Source organism: Chrysemys picta, chromosome 20 (assembly GCF_011386835.1).
Source record: "Chrysemys picta bellii isolate R12L10 chromosome 20, ASM1138683v2, whole genome shotgun sequence".
Classification (NCBI taxonomy): Eukaryota; Metazoa; Chordata; order Testudines; family Emydidae; genus Chrysemys; species Chrysemys picta.
Window position 1 is genome coordinate 8460305 of NC_088810.1, and position 24428 is coordinate 8484732.

The window sequence follows — 24428 nt, forward strand, 5'->3', positions numbered from 1 at the left end:
TCAGAGTCCGCACCCCCTAGGGCAGAAACATCTCATATCCCCTTCCTTGAACACCAACCAACTTGTCTTTCCCTTGAGCAAAGACCCTGTTTTCTTTCCCTCGTACATAACTTTCATCCCAGAAGATGGTCCCAAGCTGCTTCCACTTACTGCAGAAGGAGTTGGTCCTCCAGGCATATATAGTCACCCCAGCAGCATGGCAGGCTGAGGTATAGCTGGTGATAAGCTGGCATGTCACAGCTTGTTGGCCTTTGAATGAGCAATAGTCGTACACGCAGTCTTGGAAGTAGCCCTCGGGGTCGACTTTGCTGTGACACTCTCGGAAGGGGCCGCTCTTGTCTAGGAGCATTCCACACTCCCCATTCATTCCTCTTTGGCGTCTCTCAACAGCTGCTAGATCTGAGCACTCGTCCTTGGCAACCTCCACACAGCCGGGGATATCCTTCACTTTCCAACTCTGCCCAAAGGCCGTTGGGTTTGGGGCCAATGTGCCGCCCCTTGTGGTCAACTCATCTCCCTTGTCCCCGTTGAAGTTCCCACAGAGACCGCACACGGCTCCAGCGTAGGTGCTTGGAGCAGTGACAGTGATCCGGCCCTGCCAGTCAAAGGCGACGGTGAGACCGAAGTCAGTCTGGATCACTGCTTCCTGCCCCCTCCGGTATATGGAGATCTTGCTGTCGTTGGTGCTATATGGTAGGTTGATCAGCACGTTGTTCACCTGGGATCAATGCCAAAGGATCAGTGAGAATGGTCTGACACTGAGCAAGCAACTTTGACCCTGCAGAACCCTGCCCCTCTAAAGAACTTTACAGGTAGAGCTGGTTGAAAACAAAACCCAAATGGTGAATTTTGATTTCATTTTCATTCTCTTTATTTTTTATTTTCCTTTTTTAAAAAACTCTTTTTAACTATGTTTCCATTTGGAGATTAAGTAGTTTTTGAAAATGAAATTTTATTGATTCCAAAACCAAACATTTTAAATTTGGGAACGTTTGTCAGCAGGGTGACTGATTAAAATTGCCAATACAAACGTCCTCCCAAATGAAGCGCAATGCACAATCACCGATGACGGTCGATAGAAGAATAAGAGCTTAGGGGTACAATGACAAAATGCCAAAGAAAGAAAGTGATGTCAACTAAACACAAAAAGAGAAGAAACACAGAAAGGCTGACAAATGACCATAGAAAAGGAAGAAGCTAATGAATCTGAGGAGAAATAACTTGCAAAAGCTGGTCAGAATTCTCCATCAGAATGATTTTTGCAGCAGAAAATGCAGTCAGAAAATTTTGATTTCCTGAAAAAAAAATCTATTTTCCTGACAAGAAAACCCAAATGAAATATTCATTTTGGGTCAATTCGACCTGAACTGGAATGTTTCATTTTGAGTCAATTAAAAAGAAATTAGCTTCTTTTCCCTATTGTACCTTGCCTTATGGGAGTTGTAGTTCTAGTCCTCATTCTCTCCTATGGGCTGGACTCCCTGGAGGACTACAACTCCCTGTAATAGATTTCCGCTCCTTGGAGCATCATGGGTATCACATGACTCTGGTTGTATTATGGGAGATATCATCCCCAAGTAGAAAATGGTGTCAACAACTACAGCTCCTATCAGGCAATAGGAAAATACAATTTAATCTTGAAATGTGGCCCAACAAGCTTGATCAGAACATTTCTGTTTGAGTTGCTTGAAATATTTCATTCACTTGAACATATTAAAATGTAATATTTCGACATTTCAACTTTTTACCCCATTTTGGGATGAAAACACAATTTGGAAAGATCTAAACTTCCTCTGTGGTTCACAGTCCACATTTCACTCAGCTCCACTTGCCATGCAGACATACACGGAGAAGGCTTTATTTGTATAGTAGCAATGCCAAAAGTAAGGTTCAGCTGATTATCTACATGAAATTACATCTGAGCTGGGCAAACTGAACAGGATTGCCAAATGTAGGGTTACCATTCGTCCGGATTCCCCCGGACATGTCCGGCTTTTTTGTTAAAAATAGCGTCCGGGGGGAATTTGTCAATGTCCGGACTTCCCCCCATACAGAGCGTGCGCGGCTTACAGGGCAGCCGGGCCGGATTGTGCCACTCGCTCGGGGCTCTGGCAGCCAGAGCCCTTCCTTCACTTCCCCCTCCTCTCTCCTGAAACTTGACACCACTCCCCTCCTCTCTCTCCCTCCCCCTCCCTCCCTGCATTCGCAGATGGCCGGCCGGCCGTTCGCATCGGGCCTCCGCAGTCTGGAGCTCCGACCCTGCTCTCCTCCCCTGCTGCGGAGAGAAGCAGCAGGGAGGTTCTGGGGCAGGGAGTTTCTCGGGGGGGGGTAGTCAAGAGACAGGGAGCAGGGGGAGGGTTGGATGGGTCAGGAGTTCGGGGGGGCTGTCTGGGGGTTGGGGGTGTAAGGTTTTGGGCAGTCAGGGTACAGGTGGGGGGGTCTCAGGAGGGGGCAGTTAGGGGACAAGGAGCGGGGGGGGGGTCGGGAGTTCGGGGGGGCTTTCTGGGGGGGGTGGATAAGGTTTTGGGCAGTCAGGGTACAGGTAGGAGGTAGGGTCCTGGGGGGCAGTTAGGGAGAGGGGTCTTAGGAAGGGGCAGTTAGGGGATAAGGAACAGGGAGGCTTAGGTAGGGGGTGGGGTTCTGGAGGGCAGTTAGGAGCAGGGGTCCCAGGAGGGGGCAGTCAGGGGACAGGGAGCAGAGGGGTTTAGGTGGGTCAGGAGTTCTGGGGGGGGGGCTGTCAGGGGGTGGGGGTGTGGATAAGGGTTGGGGCAGTCAGGGGACAGGTAGGGGATAGGGTCCTAGGGGGCCAGTTAGGATGTGGGGAAGGTCTCAGGAGGGGGCAGTCAGGGGACAAGAGGCAGGGAGGCTTAGGGAGGGGGTGGAGTCCTGGGGGGCAGTCAGGGGACAAGGAGTGGGGGGGAGGGTTGGGGGTTCTGAGGGGGCAGGAAGTGGGAGGGAGTGGAAGGGGCAGGGGCGGGGCTAGGACAGGACAGGGGCGGGGCTAGGGCGGGGCTCCTCCCGTCCTCTTTTTTGATTGTTGAAATATGGTAACCCTATCCAAATGTCCCATTTTCAACCAGAAAATCCAGTCGAAAAGTGGACATGCCGGCCACCTGCAGGAGCAGCGCGGAGCCAGGGCAGGCAGCGAGCCTGCCTTAGCCTTGCTGAGCCACCAACCGGGAGCCACCCAAGGTAAGTGCCACCTGGCTGGAGAGCACATCCCGAACCCCTGCCCCAGGTCAGAACCCTCTCCCACACCCAAACACCCTCCCAGAGCCCGCACCCCCTCCCACACTCTAATGCCCTACCCCAGCCCTGAGCTACCTCCCACATTCCAAACCCCTCATCACCAGCCCCACCCCACAGCCCACACCCCCAACTGGAGCCCTCAGCCCCTCCCGCACCCCTACCCCCTGCCCCAGCCCAGAGCGCCCTCCTGCACCCTGAACCCCTCATTTCTGGCCCTATCCCAGAACCCTCACCCCTAGCTGTTGCCCTCACCCCCTCCCGCACCCCTACCCCCTGCCCCAGCCCAGTGAAAGTGAGTGAGCGTAGGGGAGAGCAAGTGACGGAGGGATGGGGGCTGGAGTGAGTGGGGGCAGGGCCTCAGAGAAGAGACGAGGCAGGGCTCAGGGAAGGAGCAGGACAGGGGGCAGGGCAAGGGTGTTCAGTTTTGTGCAATTAGAAAGTTGGTAACCCAATTGGAAGGGCTCGAGCGGGCAAGGAAGGGGGCTGCTGGGCAGGCAGCGCAGAGAGAGGTGGGAGGCTGCCGTGCAGGAGGGCTGCCCCCTAGTTCAGGGGAGCTGCTCCTGGGTGGCTACAGCGCTCTTCTGACCTGCACTACCAGGCAGCCCGCTGGAGGTGGGGTTTGCAAGTCCTTTGGAGCTGCTCACCCTGGAGTTGAGGGGGGAGAGCAGTGAGTGACGGGGGGAGGCGGGAAAGAGGAGCAAATGGGGGATGGCGCCTCGGGGGAAGAGATGGGGAAAAGGGTCCAGTTTTCAGAAATAAGGAAGTTGGCAACCCTAGAACTGAGAGAGAGGCAGATGTGGGCATGTCCTAGCTGGATGCAGCTTCAGACAACTCCAAATTCTAGCTGGGAGAATAACGGGTTTTTCAGTTTGCTGGCAATTCCAAAAACAAAAACCAAAAAAACAAAACAAAACAAAAATCACATTGAACCAAAATGAAAGGTTCCAAAATGTTCAGTGAATGAAAAAGCAAATGGGGGGAGGGAGGGAGGGTGATGGGATGGGACTAAACTTTCCATTTGACCCAAAACAAAATGTTTTGGTTGAATTTCAAACAGGTCTTGTGTTTAATTTTATTTCTAAAACTATCATAAAGGAAAATTTGAAATTAAAAGTCATTTTGAACTGAATTTATGTTTTAAAATGTCAAAATGGAACATTTGATTGGTTTGGATTTTTTTTTTAGGGTTCTTTCCAATTGAAACAATTTGGTGAAACTGACACAAGCTCACAAAGTGTTTTCGTTTCGCCAAACCTGCACTTTTTACCAAAAACGTTTTGATATGAAAACCGTTAGCCACCTCAAGTCCAAAACATACATTGGCAATTTCAGTGTGTGTTAAAAATGTGGTTGAATTAAACATCTAATCACAGTGTCCTGGGTAAAAGAAAAGGTAAAATGAGCGAACTCAGGAAAGAAGAAAAGAAGGATGACTGACCACAGGAAAGAAAGAAAAAGTTTCGGTGGCTAAACATGGCAAAGGAAGACAGGTCTGACGACTGACCAGGAAAGGGCAGAAAGGTTTGATAAACTCACCATGACTCTGCCAGGGTTTTCCCTGCTGATCACAATGTCGACCTCATAGACTTTGACCTGCACAACTTTGGTGAAGGACACAACTTGGCTGCCCCGATAGTCGTTCTGAACTAGGACCTGGAAATCCACCAGGTCCTGGCTTTTGATGCACATCCCGGCGAACTGATACAGGCAGGTGCCCTGGAAGTCAAACTTCTTCCCGTCAAAGCTGATGTAGTGAGGATCCCCCGAAGCTGAGCAGGTTCCGTAGCTGATGGGGTAGCAGTTCTGGATGCCATTCTCCACCCGGCACTGCTCCCCAGTCCTGCACCCCGTGGCCTGGCAGCTCACTTGCCTGGTTTGGGGGTCACAGAGGCACCGTCTGGTGCAGGTGTTGTCCCCCCAGAATTGCTCTCTGGGAGCATACAGACGCCCCTGGAACTCGCACCCACATCCAGCCTTGGGGATGCATTTTCCAGCATCCAGCACGAAGCCCTCATTGCACTGGCAGGTCTCCACGCAGGGCGAAGAGCAGTTGTTAGGGGCCACTTGGTCATTGCAGGTGGCAGGACATGGAGAGCCGCAAGCCTTATACTGGCTGTTCTCTGGGCAGGGCAGAGCTGTCAAAAGAACAGGACACTGAGGTCACTGGGAATATTGCTCCCTGTAGCATTAAACAGTTTGGCACAGGTCTGAGGAGCCCAGCTGGAAATTCTGCATCATAGCAGCCCCTAATGATACTCCTGAACCTACAGTGAGCTCTGACCCATAGACCTAGAGATGTTACAGCCCCCATCACCTTCAGTCCATGGCTTTGTCCAGTTTACCTTTAAAAGACTGAAGTAATGGGGCTCCCACCCATCCACTGGAGAAGATAATTCTGTAGGCTGATAGACTTCATCATTTCCCCTTTGCTCCGTCTTGTCCCATTACTGTTAGATATACCCACTGGGAGTACCTTGAACATTTCCCCTACCCACTTCCTCACTCTTCAGATCCTCTGAGAGGGTTGTCTCATCCAGTGCTTATGCCTAGTCTACATGAGAAAGGGTATGCTAGTGTACCTAGACCAGCAAACTCCCCTAGGCGGGATACTGCTTATACCAGCAAAAGAGTTTTTATGCTGCTATAGCTCATACCATTTCCCCAAATGAATTAAGCTATAATGGCAAAAGGTCTTTGCTGGGTCCTGTGTCCAGCTGTGGTCACCCGTGTTGAAGAAAATCAAATCAGACTAGGGTAGGTGTAGTGAAGGGCTAGTCGGATGATATGGGGAAGGGAGGGCCTATTTTGAGAGAGTAGACTAAAAGAGCTTCGCTTATTTAACCTAGCAAAGGAGAGGAGTAGGTGCTGACTCCATGGGTGCTCCAGGGCTGGAGCATCCAGGGGAAAAAAATAGTGGGTGCTCAGCACCCACTGGCAGCCCCATCGATCAGCTCCTCCCCCTCCACCCAGTCCCTCCCGCCCGCCGGTGATCAGCTCTTCAGCGGCATGCAGGAGGTGCTATGGAGGAGGGGGAGAAACAGGGGCAGAAAGAGGCAGGGCAGGGTGGAGGTTTGGGGGAAGGGGTGGAGTGGGGGCAGGGCCTGGGGTGGAGAGGGGGGTCAAGAACCCTCAGGGAACTCAGGAAGTCGGTGCCTATGATGTGATTGCTCTCCATAAATACATCGAGGGAGAAAAGGTATTTTAACGAAAGGACAACATTGGCACAAGAACAAAGGAGGCTAAACTGGCCATGAGAGTTTACACTTGAAATGAGAAGGTTTCTTACCATCAGAGCAGAGTGAAGTTCTGGAACAGATTTGCAATAGGAGCAGTTGGGTAAAGGACCTACCTAATTTGAAGATGGAGCTTGATAAAATTATGAACGGGATTGTATGATGGGATGGCTGCAATAGGAAGGACTGAACGCGATGATCCGAGAGGTCCCTTCCAGTCCTATGTTTGCCAGTGTAATTGCGTCTACGCTAGGTTTTTTTGCCAGTATAAAAATGTTACAAAGAATCACAGTCGTAACTGCCATTATTATACTGGCAAATGTTTCAGGCATAGGCCTGGCCTGAGCCATCAGTTAGCCAAGCTACGCACAGGCACACCTTTGACTGTTTCCTTCTTATTCAGTCCCCGCTTCTTTACATTATTTGCATTGGCCATTTTTCAAATTCCCCCAACAGCCAAGAGTGAGGCCAGAACCTCTGCTGAAATCAAAGAAATGATGCCGATTTCCACCAGGGAAATAGTTTATAGGTACCTAACAAACAGCACAAGTATTAAAAGAAGACAGAGATTCAAAAGAAGCCAACTGGGGACCACTGAGGTTTCATACAGAGAGATCAATTCTCATTGTGATGTTCCAAAGCCCCTTAAACATCTATCTGTGCAGTCCTACCACATCCATGATATCTCAGCGTCTCCATGATATTTACACTCAGTTTTACAAATCACTTTAGACCTCTTGGGGGACCTGTTCCCATTTTGCCATTGGCTTCAAACTCTGCTACTAAAACCTGTTGCCTGAAGGTCATGAGCCAGCATCTCTTTGTCACCCTGGGTATACTCACAGCACCCTGTGGATATCCTCCACTCGGAGATGGCCACCCCCTCTCTCCGGCAGGCATCAGCGTAGGTTGTCAGCGCCCAGCACAGCATCTCCTTGCGGCCATCATTCATGCACAAGTCATAGACGCAGTTGTCCAGGTAGATTTTGGGGTCGATCACGGCGTGGCACCGGCTGAAGGGGCCACTCCCCTCTTTGGTGATCCAGCCACAGAAGGGCTCAGCTTTGAACCTGCTGACCAGCTCTGGGGAGCAGCTCTTGCATTCCCCGTGGCAGTCGTCCCAGCAGAACCTGTCCCCATCCTCCACCTTCCAGCTCTTCCCGAACTCAACGGGGCTGGCAGCTAGTGCCCCCGTGGGGGTGGCAAAGTCATCCCCAGGTTTCCCGTTGTAGTTGCCACACAGGCCGCACACGCTCTCCGAGAAGCTGCTGGAGATCTTCACCACCAGGTAGCTCTTCCAGTCATAGGAGACCCTCAGGGAAAAGTCAGTCTCAATGACCACAGAACCTCCACTCTGATACACCTTCAGCTTCCCCTCGAGCAGGGAGATGGGGAGGCGGGAGCGCTGGTCATTCACCTGGGAAAGGAACCACAAGAAACAGACATTGTTTTGGGTGCATTACCCAAAGGAATCTGGCACAGTGAAGGACTTACTGACCCTGCACTGAGGCTGCTATGTGGCACTGCAGTACAAATAATAAATAATAATAGGTTGAGATTTGCAAGGTTAGCTAGGGGATTTAGCCACACAACTCCCATTAATTGCAATGTAGTTACATACCCAAGTCATCCTTGGAAATCTCAGACACAGATTTTTCTATATAAAGCCACCATGTAGCATGTCACGCTCTGCTGAAGTCAGAGGTAGAGAGTTACATGAGCAGAATTGTGAGAGGGAGGGGATCCCAGAGCTGGGATAGTAAAGCTGTATGTATGTGGGGCTGTGGGGGTAGCCTAGGGCTGGGATAGTGTGGGGGGAGGAGACTGGGGGGGCTGGATTGATGACCACCAGCAGATCTGTGTGTATTTGGGGAGCCCAGGGCTGGAGTTTCTGGGGAACTGTGAATTGAGATTGAGAGACACTGGCACCACTTTGTGTGAGGAGAGCCCAGAGCCGGAGTAGCGGGGGGCTGTAGGTCAGGACTGAGGGGCACTGGCAGAGATGAAGGGGAAGTGAGGAAGGAGAAGTATAGATGAAGGGGAAGGGAGGCTGGAATAGCAGTGAGTTGTTGTTCAGATCTAAAGTAGAAGTGTGAATCTCTGTAGTAAAACTTTCCAGCAGCTGCCTCTAGCAAATGCGATTTTATGTTAGCATTACCAAATCTACCCTTAAAACATAAGCAGAAAACAAAGTATCAGTATCTATTCACATTGCTCTCTTACCCTCACAAATCCAGTCTCATCTCTGACCACTGAGACAGTGACATTATAGACTTCAACCGTCACATAACCAACATAGGAAACACGCGTGTTGCCCCTGTTGTCGTTCTTGGCCTTGACACTGAACGACGGGAGAGTTGAGTCTGAGCCACAGGTCTTGGCGATGGTGTAGGTGCAGGTGCCCATGAAGTCGAAATTCCGCCCATCGAAGGTGTGATAATGTGGGTCTCCCTGAGCCCAGCAGGTGGATTCTGACTCAGCCACACACTCCGGGCGGCCATCTACAATCTGACACGTCTCTTTCTTCCTGCACTGAACAGAGCTGCAGGACAGGGTCGGGTTACCTAGAAAGATTCAACCAGCCAGTTATACAAGAACTCACGTATGCCATGGACTGGCAGGATGATTTGTTTGTTTGCACTCCATTTTTCAGCCACTAAGTATCTCTGTGCAGGGTGAGGGGGCCTTGTAACAAAGGAACTGGATCTCAAGCAGTGTACAGCCTCTTTGTGTATATTTGTTGTCATTTCCCATCCTATGCAGTTCTTGGGGGGTGGAGTGTTGCCTGGATATTAAACAAGCACAAAAATTACTTATTGCCTGGGAATTATAGAAACACAAAAATTACTTACTGCGTGCACAAAGGCCAGCTGAGCCATATCCAACGTGATTGTTCCCTCCAAAGCTCAGCAGACCAAAGGGAGAGGTGGGGTGCTGTATGGAAAGTGTACTAATATTTGTGCCGAAGTTGTACTCTCCCCAAGAATACTCCGTGCCAGGGATCTGCCTCCACTGGACATTTCCTATGGCTCTCTGATCAGAGATGATCCTGCTGGACTCTGAGCTCTTGACTATGATCAGCACATAGTTCTCAAAATCCTTCACCCCATCAATGTGGTAGGACTGGCAGTAGTTTGTGACGGGTGGGATGTTGATGAGGAACGGGTCATATGTGGATTTCCCATTTTTAGAACCAGTGAAGTAGAGAAGAACCTGGATGCCGGCACTAGCAGAGATGTAAAGTGGGTGAGAGACTTGGACTTCAAATTCAACAACCTGGCCGGCCAATATGTTGCGGGAAGCTCGTGTGGGCCCTGACTGATAGTCAATGCGCGTGTTTTGAGAGGCGACGATGTACGCAATGTCATACTTGTTCTGGAAGGACAGAGGAGGGACGATGTATGTGCTGCCCCAGCTGGAGACGGGCAGGAGCTGCTCGAAAGCGTGATCACAAAAGGTGTTTTGTTCAGCACAGCTGTGCCCAGTCAAGACGGCCACATGTTCCCGAGACTCGATTTTGGTGCCAGATAAATTCGCAGAGCTTTGCAGTTGCAAGGCTTGGTAGGGAGCGAGGGTAACAGTGAGTTTGCTCCCAGCAGCATACATCCACCGGTTGAACATTACACCCCCTTTCAAGTAAATATCAACTGTAGTGGGAACTTGCCCTGCTACGATAGCAAACTCTTTGTAGCTGCCTGCATGTTTGCCAGGGGGAGTTACAACGTAATATACAGTACCCAACTTCTCAATGGGATACACTACAGTGGTATCGATGGAATTGGGTTTTGAGTTAACTGACAGGACAGAGATGTCTTTGTCAGCCTGAATCAGGATGCTGCTATCAAATATTTGGCTCCCAAACATCTCTACCGAGGCTGGGATCTGCACGGTCACCGTCTGTCCTTCTCCAACAAGTGTCACTCTCCGGAACGTACTCTTGTTCACCGTCACAGTAACCATAGTGGAGGCATGGTAACCAGTGATGAACAGCTTGCAATCTGCTCTGACATTTTGGACATAGTTTTGCATGAAGACCGTAAGGAATTCTTTCCCATGGAAACTTGCTCTGCAAAGACCTGAAAGTAACAGATTGTGGGTTAAGAAAGAAGATCAGAAACTCCACACCAAATCACAGCTGGGAAAAGAACCCAAGTGTCCCAACTTCCAGATTCACTGCTCTAAGCAAGAGATACTAGTCAGTGGGAATAGAACTCTGGAGTCCTCTTAGTTCAACCCTAAATCCCACTTTCCTTCCAGATTTAAAAGTAGAAATGAGAAGTCCTGATTCCCAGACGCTTCTGCTTTAACCATTAGACTATCACTCTCCTCCTGGAAAAGGGAGAACATGGAAAAGAAGCAAAAAGAACAGGAGTACTTGTGGCACCTTAGAGACTAACAAATGTATTAGAGCATAAGCTTTCAGGGGCTACAGCCCACTTCTTCAGATGCTGCTACTCTGAAACCATGGAAAAGAAGATCTATCATGAAGAAGAGCAAATACAAGGATCTAATAAAGGTAGAAGAAAAATATGAAGAAGGTTAAATGTGAAAAACGAAGAAAGCAAATCAACCATTGCAGAGATGCCTGAATTTGAAAAACCAGAACCACTGAATATGAACACAAAGAAGAAGACTACAAAGAAGTGCCAACAAACACAAGGAAGACCAAATGTGAGGAAGACCAGAAAACCAAGAAGATGAGACCCAAACATGAAGAAACTCAAAAGTGATGGAGAAGAATGACTGAGCATTAATGAGAGAAAAGGTTGAGCAAGAAGAAGCTAGAACAAGATGAAAAGTGAGTGCAATGCTGACAGACATTGGTGGGCGGGGGTCGAACTGGGGACCTTTGGAGGTTAGGGCATGAGCCTCTACAGCAGTGGTCCCCAACCTTTTTGTGGCCAGTAGCACATTCATGTTTTCAGAAGAGTGTGACGGGTGCCAACAATTTTTCAAGGCTTATTTTGTATTTGTACATTAAATTATACAAAAAACATCATATTTAATATTACATAATATTTGAATCCAGAGAGAAGAGAGAAGCCAGAGAGAAGCCGCAAGGGCAGAGAACACCGGCGCCCGCAGCCCCAGAGTACTCTGTCCCCAGCAGGCATGGGGCGCAGCTTCTCTCTCCTGCCGGGCACTAGGCGGGCCCCGTGCCTGCTGGGGACAGAGAACACCGGCGCCCGCAGCCTGCAGCCCCGGAGTTCTCTGTCCCTGGCAGGTGTGGGGCTGCGGCTTCTCTCCCCTGCTGGGCACTAGGCAGGCATACATAAATGCCCTGGCAGGCGCCATGGCACCCGCGGGCACCGTGCTGGGGACCACTGCTCTACAGCATGAGCTAAAAGCCAACTGGCTGTTAGCTAAGGCTGTAGAGCAGACTAATTTTCTCTCTCTCTAAGTGGTCTCGGTGCCACTAGATGGGACAGAACACCACACCCAGGAGGTGTGTGGGTTACATGAACACAAAGAAATCCCAAAGTGAAGAAAACTGAGCATGAAGACAGAAGAATGAGCATGAAGAAATCCAGACTTGAATAATAATATTGAACAAAAGAACACAGCAGAAGAAGATTGAGCATGAAGAAGATGGACCAGTATGAAGAAGAAACATGAAGAAATCCAAACTTGAAGAAAAAGATTGAGAATAAAGAAGATGGAAGAAGAATGAGCATGGAAAAAATCCAACTTGAAGAAAATTGAGAAAGAAGAACAAAAAGTATTAAGAATTTCAATCAAAGAAGAAAACCAAATAAAAAAGGAATGAATTACCATAGATAAGAAGAGGAAGAAGAAGACCAAACATAGACACAGGGCCGGCTCCAGGCACCAGGTGCCAAGCAGGTGCTTGGGGCGGCCACTCTGGAGAGGGGCGGCACGTCCAGCTATTCGGCGGCAATTCGGCGGACAGTCCCTCACTCCCGCTCGGAGTGAAGGACCTCCCGCCGAATTGCCGCTGCAGATCGGGATCGCGGCTTTTTTTTTTTTTTTGCCGCTTGGGGCGGCAAAAACCCTGGAGCCGGCCCTGCATAGACATGACTGAGCACAAGAAGGCTAAAAAGGAAGATGAAAAAAAATTAAAAAAGAAAAAAAAATAGAAAAACCAACAGGCCACATTTTTATTTATGGTTTCTATTTACATTTTTCAAAAAAACAAAAAATTTCAAGGTGGGGAAACCCATCAGTTTTGCAAAAGTTATTTTAAAAAGGCCATTTTAAATAAGAATCCTTTTAATTTAAAAAACTGTAAGCCAGCTTGACTATTTAACTGTCTGAAGACACCTGTGCAACTTTGAATGGTGCTTAGGGGCAGTGTAGTATTGTGGCTAAAATTGGGCACTGGGATTCATAAGACATGGTTTCTGTTCACAGGTCTGACCTTGGCTTGCTGGGTGACTGTAGGCAAAGCACTTCCCCTTTCTGTGCCTTAATTTCCACAAGTGTAAAATGGGAATCATGATAATGACCCGCTTTATAAAGCACTTTGATGATAAGGACTGGATAGGAAATGATATTCCCATTGAGAATTTTCAATATTTCTAATTTTTTTCCCATTCCAAATTGGAATGAAATGTGGAATGCTGAAAATTTTTGCAAACCAAAACTCTGAAATTTTTCTCAGTTTGAATCAACTGAAACATTTTGAACTGATCATTTCAAAACTTTTCATTCCAATTTTGATCTTTTTTTCACATAGTTTTAGAATAAGTAAATTTACAGGTCAAAACAAAAAGTCACTTTGAAATGAAAAAAGAAGAACAGGAGGACTTGTGGCACCTTAGAGACTAACAAATTTATTAGAGCATAAGCTTTCGTGGACTACAGCCCACTTCTTCGGATGCATATAGAATATATATGCATCCGAAGAAGTGGGCTGTAGTCCACGAAAGCTTATGCTCTAATAAATTTGTTAGTCTCTAAGGTGCCACAAGTCCTCCTGTTCTTCTTTTTGCGGATACAGACTAACACGGCTGCTACTCTGAAACATTTGAAATGAAAGAAACAGATTGTTTTTGTTGTGAAATTGTCAAAACAGGATGTGGGGTGGCAGATGTGGGGCTAGAGGAGGAGTACAGCATTAGTTAATTGGCATTTTGAGGGGTCAGGGAGAATCTGTGAGCTCAGCACAGTCTGGTGGCACTTTATACAGATCTGAGCACTTTGCTTTTTATCGGGTCCTTTAGCAAGAGGTTCTGCAGCAGGGTCAAAACCCCGTATGTCATTGTACATCTGTGAGAGCCAGCAGCATTGTCAGTGTCTCGCACACACACAGGGAGGGTGGGGGTTCAAAAATGAAAAGACAGTCCAAAACACACTCTATCATCTTCATTTTAAAAAATCTCATTCTTGGGATTCCCTCCAAGACCTTTTCTACTTGGCTTATCCAGAACACCTTGTCCAGTTCTGGGAGAACACTTCATCCAGTTCTCTGGGATCCAAATCACTCAGTTTGATTCTGGATTTCATTATTCAGGTTCCTTTATTTGGCAAAACTATGCTGAGTTGATCAGACTCAAGTTGTAGGGGATGCAGAGGTGAAAGTAAGCCGGTGCGGTCCGGTACGGCGTACCGGCAAGAGTCAGTACGCCCTGCTGGACCGCACCGGCTTCCGTGGCGGGGATTTAAAGAGCTCTGGTAACGTGGACTGCAGTACCGCTCTACCAAACGCTGCGTGCCAGACAATGGCATAGTGTGAGGCGAAAGTATGCACTGAGGATCAAGTCGCTGCTCTGCAGATCTCCGGGATCGGCACCTGGGCCAGAAATGCCGCTGACGAGGCCTGAGCACTAGTGGAGTGAGCGGTGAGAGCTGGGGTCAGTACACCGGCCAGCTCATAGCAAGGGCGGATGCAGGACGTAATCCATGAAGAGATCCATTGAGAGGAGACCAGGAGGCCTTTCGTCTGGTCTGCCACCGCAACGAAAGGCTGGGTCTACTTCCTGAACGGCTTTGTGCTCTCGATGTAGAAGGCAAGGGACCTGCGGACATGGAGGGAGTGCAGCCACTGTTCCCAGGGACCGGCATGCAGTTTAGGGTAAAAAACTGGCAGGAAAATGTCCCGGCTGGTGTGGAAGGCCGACACCACCTTGAGAAGAAAGGCCGGGTGAGGTCGAAGCTGCACCTTATACTTATGGAAGACCGTGTCAGGCGGTTCTGAGGTAAGGGCCCTCAGCTCGGAGACATGCCTCGCCGACATGATAGCGACAAGGAAAGCCGTCTTCCAAGAGAGATATAGGAGGAAGCATGTGGCCAGTGGCTCGAACGGGGGCCATGTGCGGGTTTAACCCCCGAGTCACAGGGCAGCACGGCCTAGTGGCCAGAGCCCACAGAGTTAGCCCTCATCACAGGGCAGCACGGCCTAGGGGTCAGAATCCAGGGAATTAGCCCTCGTCACAGGGCAGCACGGCCTAGTGGCCAGAGTCCAGGGAATTAGCCCTCATCACAGGGCAGCACGGCCTAGTGGCCAGAGTCCAGGGAATTAGCCCTCGTGACAGGACAGTAGGACCTTGTTACTGACTCAGCAGTGGGGTCCTACCGAAACACGCTGAGGCTTACCGGGGCCGAGATACCAGTCTGTCACTCCCCCCCGGGTCGCTTCCTACCAGCTCAGCCGTTGAGGTCTCCCACGGGTCCCCTGGTTCTCCACCAGTCTCGGGGTGGGTTGCCTCCTGTGGTTCCTCCTGCAGTGGGGCTTCGCACCGGCCTGGAGAGGCCTCCGTTCCCGGTAGCTTCAAGAGTGCGGGCTGGTCCTCTACCAGAGCTCTCCCTATAGGTGCTTCTCCTGTGGCCGCCCGCCCAGACTGAACTGAGTTCCCTCTTTTTATACTCCCTGAGCATTTGGAGCATGCCCAGTACGAGCGGGGTGAAACTTCTGCCGACAGAGCTACTTGTCTGGCACTGCTGGGGTTAGTGTGGGGTGGCTGCCCCGTCACAGGCCCCATGAGTCTTGAAAGGACCAGGTTAAGGTCCCACATGGGGACCAGCTGCCAGCCCTGAGGGTAGAGCTGGTCTAAGCCCTTGAGGAAATGACCAACCATCAGATTGGCAAAGACAGAGCGGCCAGACATGCCCAGGTGAAAGGCTGAGATGGCCGCGAGGTGAACCTTCACAGAGGACGCCGCCAGGCCTTACAGCTTCAGGTCCAGGGGGTACTCCAAAATGAGAGGCACCAGTGCCCGGAGAGAGGGTGTGCGGCACTGGCCGCACCAACACGAAAACCACTTCCACTTCGCCAGATATGTGGCTCGAGTGGAGGGCTTCCTGCTGCCCAGCAGCACTTGTTGTATGGATTCCAAACACAGACGCTCTGAAGGGTTCAGCCATGCAGCATCCATGCCATGAGGTGGAGAGACTGCAGGTCGGGATGACAGAGGCAACTGTGATCCTGAGTGAGCAGGTCAGGAAGAAGAGGCAACAGGACAGGAGCGTCCACGGACAGTTCCAACAGCGTGGTGTACCAATGCTGCCTGGACCACGCCAGAGCCTCCAGAGTCACGCGCGCCCTGTCCCTGCGTATCTTGAGCAGGACCTTGTGCACAAGGGGAAATGGAGGGAAGGCGTAAAACAGGTGAACCGTCCATGGGAGCAGGAACCCATCTGAGAGGGGGCCCCGGCAGCAACCTTGGAAGGAGCAGAACACCGGGCATTTCCGGTTGCTGCGGGAGGTGAAGAGGTTGACCTGGGGAATCCCACACCTTTGGAAGATGAGGTGGATGACATCCGTCCGGAGCGGCCACTCATGCAAGCAGAAGAACCTGCTGAGGCGGTCCACCAGCATGTTCTGGACCCCGGGGAGGAAGGATGCCACCAGGTGAATGGAATGGGCTATATAGAACTCCCACAGTTGAACGGCCTCTGACAGAGGGGAGAGGAGCCACACCCCCGCCCCCCCTCCCCCCCATGCTTGAGTGGACAGCCGTGTCTGTGGAGTCCAAAGAGGCTTGCAGTGCTGTACGGACTAGGAGTTCTCCCTCCGTGATCAGTGCCTGGAACTGTTCCCTTTTGTCCTCTGGGGGGTGTTGACAAAAGTCTTGGCATTTCAAATAGTTTATATGATTGTATTTTGCCAGGAGTGCCTCATAATTATCAATGTGGAACTGGAGTATAGCTGGCGAGTAGGCTTTCCAACCTAAGAGGTCGAGCCTTTTCCAGTCCCTGTCATAAGGGGATATTATAGAGTGGTGTTGCCACCTCTTCTCTTGTACCACATTGACCACCAGGGAGTCTGGAGTAGGATGGGAGAAAAGAAGCGCCATGTCTTTAGTGGGGACATAGTATTTCTTGTTCGCTTGCTTGCAGGTGGATGATATTGAGCCTATGGTCTGCCAGATTACCTTGATGGGCTCAAACAAGGTCTCATTGACCGACAGTGCTATTTTGGCAGATGTAGAGGCTTGCAGGATATCAGGCAACTTGTGTTGTTGCTCTCTGACTTCCTCCACTATCCTATCGAACAGTTCTTGAAAATGTCTGCAGATGTTGGAGCTGGTGGCATGATGGCCTCATCAGGGGAAGATGAGGAGAAGTGGGTTGGTGCTGTCACCTCTTCCTCAGTTTCTTCCTCCTGTTCCACTAGCATTTCTTGTTCCATATCAGGCAGTCTGGAGACTGATGAAGATGGAGATCATCTTTGTGTCTGCCTCTGCTCCATGGTTAGTTTGGGAAAATGTGACACTCTGTACCTCAAAGCAATACCCTGGTACCCCCATATTTACGCTAGTGATATGATTATGATATGTTTTGTACAAAGTATGCCTTGTGAGGCATCATTCTAAAAGTCTTGATCTATTGAACATTAATATCCTGTTGGATTGTACATGCTCTCATGGTATGTGAAGTTACGAAGTTTTGCTGTGTGTGTGTGTTACTGAAATATGTTCTGAAGTTGGAAACACCCACAGCCAGCCTTTCAGGTACAATGGAGAAGCCAGACAGCACTGATGGCCCATTAAGGGGAATCCACACTAACAAGGACTATCACAGGATCTATATACAATGAAGACTTCTCAGAAGGAGCACATAGACAAAGTACACTGCTTGACTCATGTCATAGCAAAAGATCTTTCCAGCAAGCTGGAAGAACCTATAAAAGAGGGGAAGTGACATCATCATTTGTCCTCACTCCCATCACAACTCAACCCCTGGAAACACATCTGGAGAACAAAGACTGAACTGGGGAGGTGGTGCCAGACTGGAAAGGAGAATCCCAGCTTGTGTATGACGGAACTACACCATCAGGGTGAGACACTGCTTGATTTAAATCCTGTCTAGTTTATAGAACACAGATTGCGATTCTACTTTTATTTCTGCCCAGGACTCAGTCCCAGACCAAAGGTGGTTGAGAAGGAACTGAGGGTGGTTGGAGTGCACAACGCTACATAGACACTGCTCACAGCGCGGAGTGCATGTGTGGCCCCACGGACACTGCTACTCTCCGATCCTAGGCACAGGAGGCACCACTGCACCTACAGTGGAGCACTCATAGGGGTCACTACCTGAAGAAGAACCAAAGTTACACAGCAAACCTCTTCCTTTATATACATGTACATATGACATTGCATTTGCTATCCATTGCACCACACACGTTTGGACTGGCTCGGTTACTTTGCAGGAACCAATCCCTGACAGCGTGCTCTGTCCATGTGCTGTTCACATGGATCCTGGTCTTCACATTCCAGATTTACTTTGTCCATAGTTCCTAGCATCAGGGTGTCACTGATTATTTTAGCTAACACAGACATCCTGACTCCAGCATACTGTTTGAGAAGCCCCTATTTACAGCTTAACCTTCCATTCACCTTCCCAATTATGCCCACTAAGATTTTGGGGCTAATATCATCATTTGTGAGGTCAGAGTCTGACTCGTGATTTTTGAACTTTGGGGATTGGAGTTACTGAAGATGTCACAGGTCCTCCTGACTGCAGACAATACAGCTGATCCGAAAACAGGATTTCTGTTCTGCAGGAAATTCTGACCTTTTGGGTGGAGTGGGGAGGTGAGGGGAATTAATTCCAATTAATTTCCAGTGAAATGGAAATTCCAAAACAATTCAGTTTGGGACTATTTTGAAATGTTTTGATTTGATAATGTGGAACTATGTCATTTCAATATGGTAAAAATATTTCATTTTGACTTTATCTTTTTGATTTATTTTGTTTTGACTTTCATATTCATTATTTCTAAGGCCAGAAGGGACCACTGAGATCATCTAATCTGGCCTCTTGCATAAGAGAGGCCATAGCACTTCCCCACAATAATTCCTCTTTGACCTAGAGCAGACATCTGATCTTGATTTAAAAATTGCCAGTGATGGAGAATCACTTTAACTGTAAAAGAGCTGCATATGACTCGTGCACCGCGATTTGGCCACTCCTCTTGTAGACTGTGATCAAGTCACCCCTTAACCCATTTCACTCTCCACCATCCCAGCGCTAAGAGGATAAGAAGAAGCAGTGGTCTCAGAAGTTGTGTTTCCCCTTCTATTCTTTAATATAAATAACTGTAGGTTAACTTGCTGAGTCTACACTCTTTCATGAGTAAGGTTGCGATTTAGTCACAGAGGTCACAGAAGTCACGGCATCCATGACTTCCAAAGACGTCCGTGACTTCCGCCAGTGCCAGCAGGGAGTTGCAGGGTGCCCTTCCATCTGTGGAGGCAGGCGGACCCCCTCAGCTCCCAGTCGCCATGGGCTTCCATGAATTTTTCATTATTGCCCATGAGCTCGCCGTGAGTTTTACTAAAAATATCCATGACAAAACCTTAGCCTTACTCATGAGACCTCAATTAGCCATGATGTTTAGCCACTCTAATGGGAGTCATTTTTTCCCATGGAGAGGGGAAAATAATCAATTTCCCCTTCCCCACCATGTACCAGCCAATTCTGCACACTGGTACAGAACCACGATTCCTCACACTTCTGCCGTTTGGCACTTTCTCCCAGGGGCAGAACCTTACGCAGGATACCTGGCCCTATCATTCTAGACAAATTGTTTACACATGATACCAAAATAGTGGGAAGGCCACACACACACACACGGCACAGTTACCTCAGGGTCAGTCACAGCACAGGCCTTAGGCCTATGTAACCCACTGGTGAGTGTGGTCTAGGGGGATCTCTGAGCTAAGGAGCTTCAGTGCAAGCTATAGCTGTATCTCCACTCACTTCTAAAGACCAGTGGTTCAATCCTCTATATAGCAGTTATAGGGCTGTCTATCTCACAATGCTGTCCATGTGCCGAATGATTGAGTACTACATGCCCATACTTTAACTATCTATCCCAAACCCAGAGGCTCCTAACAGTGAGCTCTTGAGTTCAACAAGAATATGTTCAAATAAGAAGCCCCAGGGTTCAAGACACATGGAAATAGTTAGGCTACCAGTGTGTTAAAACCAGTCTATTGTTAGGCTTGGGAGGATTATATTTTTATTGATAAATGTCATCATACATGCAAACACTGAAAAAAAAATCCATGATAGTAACTAAAATGCACGGATAGACAACGTAAGAAAAATGCTGCTTGAGAACTTATTAGAGTTAGATTTCAGGCTATTTATTTTGTATATTTTGACATGGGATGTTGATAATTTGTGTTTTAAAAGCTTTAACTGCAACTGTAGTACACCTAATAAACAGCAAAAATAATGTACAGCACCTGGCACATTGGGGTCCTGGTCTATGACTGGGGTGTTGAGATGCTGCCATAATAGACCTAGTATATAGCAATAATAATGTACAGTGCCTAGCACAGAGGGGTCCTGATCCATGATTGGGCTCCTAGGTTCTACTGTAATACACCTAATGAATAGCAGCAATAATTTATCAGGAGTTGAGACAAAAATGTAAAATCTGCATGCCTAAAGTTAGACCCTTCAATAGAACTGGTCCAAACTTGGAAATTTCATTCCATGGGAAATTCTGAGATTTCAAGATTTCTTTTTGTCCCAAATCAGAAAGAAACATTGATTTTTTTCCCCAAAAATGATATTTTATCTTGAGTCAATCGAAACATTTTGATAAAATTGAAATGCTTTATTTTGATTTTGAATGCTTTTATTTTGTGAAAAAGTATAATAGACAAGAAAATACATTTCAAGGTGAAAAGCTGTTTTGAAATGAAAAATCAAAAACATTTCATTCTGAAAACATGCAAATGTTCCATTCTGACATCGTTTAAATCATGCTGGGGACTGGACTCGATGACCTCTCGAGGTCCCTTCCAGTCCTAGAATCTGTGAATCCTAGAATCTATGAAATAGAGTCATAGAATTTAGGGCCAGAAGGGAGCACCAAACTACCTAGCTGGCCTCCTGTACATCAGAGGCCACAAAAACCACCAAGAACCTGCACACTAAACTCATCAACTGAAATGAGACCAAAGTACTACAACCCACAGGAAAATAAACTATTACGTGCCAAGGCAGATGAGAGGAGGGACTGAGGACCTCCAGTGCCTGAGGGAAATGATTACATTAAATTAGGTTTGTCAGTTAATCGTAGTTAACTCACGCAATACCTCAAAAAAATTAATCACAATTTAAAAAATTAATCACAATTAATCACAGTTTTAATCATACTGTTGAATCTGCCGTAAATGTAAACACACTTGTTTGTCTTAGCGATTGGCTGAGCAAGACGTAAGACTGAGTGGATCTGTAGGCCTTAAAGTTTTACATTGTTTTGTTTTTGAGTGCAGTTATGCAACAACAAAAATCTACATTTGTAAATTGCACTTTCACAATAAAGCGATCGCACTACAGTAGTTGTGTGAGGTGAATTGAAAAATACTATTTCTTTTGTTTATCTTTTTACATTGTAAATATTTGTAATTAAAAATAATAATATAAAGTGAGCATTGTACACTTGTATTCTGTGCTGTAATTGAAATCAATATATTTGAAAATGTAGAAAAATATCCCAAAATATTTATAATAAATTTCAATTGGTATTCTATTATTGTTTAACAGTGTGATTAAAACTGCGATTAATCGCATTTAATTTATTTAAACGTGATTAATTGCAATTAATTTTTTTAATCATTTGTTAGCCCTAATTTAAATATACCCAGATAATCCCAGCAAGTGACCTGCACCACCCACTGCAGAGGAAGGCAGAAACCCTCCAACGTCCCTGCCAATCTGATCTGGGAGAAAATTCCTTCCTACCCCATCGATGGTGATCAGTTCGACCTTGAGCCATATGAGCAAGAACCAGCCATCAACCCCCTGAGAGAGAGAATACTCGGTGCCACCTCAGAGCCCCGGCTCACCCCGGCCAATGTCCCATCTCCAGTTGTGGCCGTCCCGGATGCTTCAGAGGAACAAAATTAAAAAACCCTCCCAGAATACATAGTAGCAGGAGGTGGGGATGTGGAGGGATTCCCTTCCTGACCACTGATGGCGGCTGGCTGAAACCCTGAACATGAGCCTTGGGAACGTAAGACAGAAACCGGAAGTTAGCCCCAGGCTGCTAGGCCCTACAACCCATCCTACAATCCCACGCAGACATTTCTCCTGCTCTCTCTGAAAACTAATTAACTCGCTGCTTTGCTTCAATTATTTTTCTGAAACAATTAAATTGAAATTACGCAGAATGTTCCACAAAGCCACAATTTTCGACAGAAAACGTTCACTGGAGAAATTACCAAGTAGCTCTCGCCTTAGATCCATATTTAGGCACTTAGGGCGGAATGTTCAACAGTGTCTAAGTGATTAAGGAGCACCAGCCCCCCCCAGCTTAACCAGCTTAAGTATCCCACCCCTACGTGCATAACTTCAGACACCCAGGGTTGAAAACTTTGCCCTGATATTTTGATCCTTACTCACCGCACAGAAGTACCAGCCAGGCACAGAGCAGCAGCGTCCCCTTCATTGCCATTGCTGGAAAACAAGGGGAAATGTGTCAGATTAATGCAGAAAGAAGGCAGGGCCATCAATGTCTGAGGACACTAAGGGGGATCAGATGCCAAATGTATCCCCTCCCTCAGCTGGGAAATGGGGACAGAATGGCCGACCTGGAAGGTAGGTAAATATGATTCTCTCCATGAGGAATGTTAGGCACAGAGAGTTGAAGTGACATGAACAAAGTTGCAGAGTTAGTGACACAGCTGGGGATAGAACCCAGGACTCCTGACTCCCTGCCCCCTCCTGCTCTCACCACTAGTCCCCACTCCCCTCCTAGAGCTAGGGACAGAACCCAGGCATCCTGACTCCCAGCTCTTCCTGCTCTAAACCCCAAACCCTTCCTGAATAAATACAAGAGAAGAATTTGAAACAAAGCAGCATTAGATGTATTGCGTCCAAAATCACATAAAGCAGAGTACCACATATGGCAGGTATCTATTTATCTGTCTGAGAGAAACATGCTGGGTGAGGTAATATCCTTTACTTGACCAACTTCTGTGGGTGAGTCAAGATTTCAAACTGCACAGACCTGAAGAAGAGCTCTGCGCAGCTCCAAAGCTTGTCCCTTCCACCAACAGAAGTTGGTCCAATAAAAGATATTTCCTCACCCACCTTGTCTCCATAATATCCTGGGAGCAACATGCCTACAACAACCCTGTAAATAATGTGTATCTTTCTATCCCCAAATACACCCCTCGATCTATCCCGAGTCACATCTCTCCATCTATCTATTTTCATACACATCCATCTATCTATCCCCATACACACCCCTCTATCTAATCTAATCTATCTATCTATCTATCTATCCCTATTCACACCCCTCTAGCTAAAACAACAAGGAGTCTGGTGGCACCTTAAAGACTAACAGATTTATTTGGGCATAAGCTTTTGTGGGTAAAAACCTCACTTCTACAGATGCATCTGAAGAAGTGAGGTTTTTACCCACGAAAGCTTATGCCCAAATAAATCTGTTAGTCTTTAAGGTGCCAACAGACTCCTTGTTGTTTTTGTAGATACAGACTAACACGGCTACCCCCTGATACTTGACACCCTCTAGCTAGCTATCCCCAAACACACTATCCATCCCCATCTACACACCCCTATCTACCTATCTATCCATCCCCACCGGAGCTATCTACCTATGGTATTTGTAGTGCTCCTATCACTCTGTGATCTAAGCAGTTTTGCCTCAACAGGGAAAGGAGAAGATTGTACTCACCTGCCCCATGCACTTGGCTAGCCCAGTGCCTGTACACACAGGTGTTATATAGCAGGGAACACCTTTGGGAAGCAGCCAGTGTTCTACGGTGACACCCATCCGGGGGGGGCAAGCAGTAAGTGCCAAATTAGATCACAGCTTGCTGAATGAAAGAAATTTATTCACACATTATATATGATTATATATTCCTTATTCAATTTAATTTAATTATATATTAAATATGAGTCAATAGTGTAACAGTGTTGCGCAGAAAAAAAAAGCAAACATCATTTGGGGATGTATTAGCAGGAGTATTGTAAGCTAGAGGGGAGGGATAGCTCAGTGGTTTGAGCATTGGCCTGCTAAACCCAGGGTTGTGAGTTTAATCCTTGAGGGAGCCATTTAGGGATCTGGGACAAAAATCTGTCTGGGGATTGGGTAGGGGGTTGGACTAGATGACCTCCTGAGGTCCCTTCCAACCCTGATATTCTATGATTCTATAAGACATAAGCAGTAATTCTTGCACTGATAAGGCCTCAGCTGGAGTATTGTGTCCAGTTCTGGGTACATTTCAGGAAAGATGTGGACAAACTAGAGAAGGTCCAGAGGACAGCAACCAAAATGTTTAAAGGTCTAGAAAACATGACTTAAGAGGAAAGATTGAAAAAATTGGGTTTGTTTAGTCTGGAGAAGAGGGGACATGATGTAGTACATAAGAGGTTGTTACAAGGAGAAGGGAAGAAAATTGTTCTCCTTAACCGCTGAGGATAGGACAAGAAGCAATGGGCTCAAATTGCAGCAAGGGAGGTTTAGGTTGGACATTAGGAAAAACTTCCTAACTGTCA

The 24428-nt window shown here is 47.7% G+C and overlaps 1 protein-coding gene across 1 annotated transcript in view; it reads right to left on the bottom strand.

Moving 5' to 3' along the window:
- The window catches only part of LOC101941189 (IgGFc-binding protein-like), a 98409-nt gene extending 74668 nt beyond the window's left edge, over window positions 1-23741 (bottom strand). Inside the window, 7 exon segments of the mRNA XM_065574663.1 lie at window positions 151-718; window positions 4786-5384; window positions 7326-7899; window positions 8706-9046; window positions 9335-10558; window positions 22308-22361; window positions 23605-23741. Of these exon segments, the coding sequence (XP_065430735.1) occupies window positions 151-718; window positions 4786-5384; window positions 7326-7899; window positions 8706-9046; window positions 9335-10558; window positions 22308-22359 (3358 nt within the window). The 5' untranslated portion in view covers window positions 22360-22361; window positions 23605-23741.
- Window positions 23742-24428: the final 687 nt, after the last annotated feature.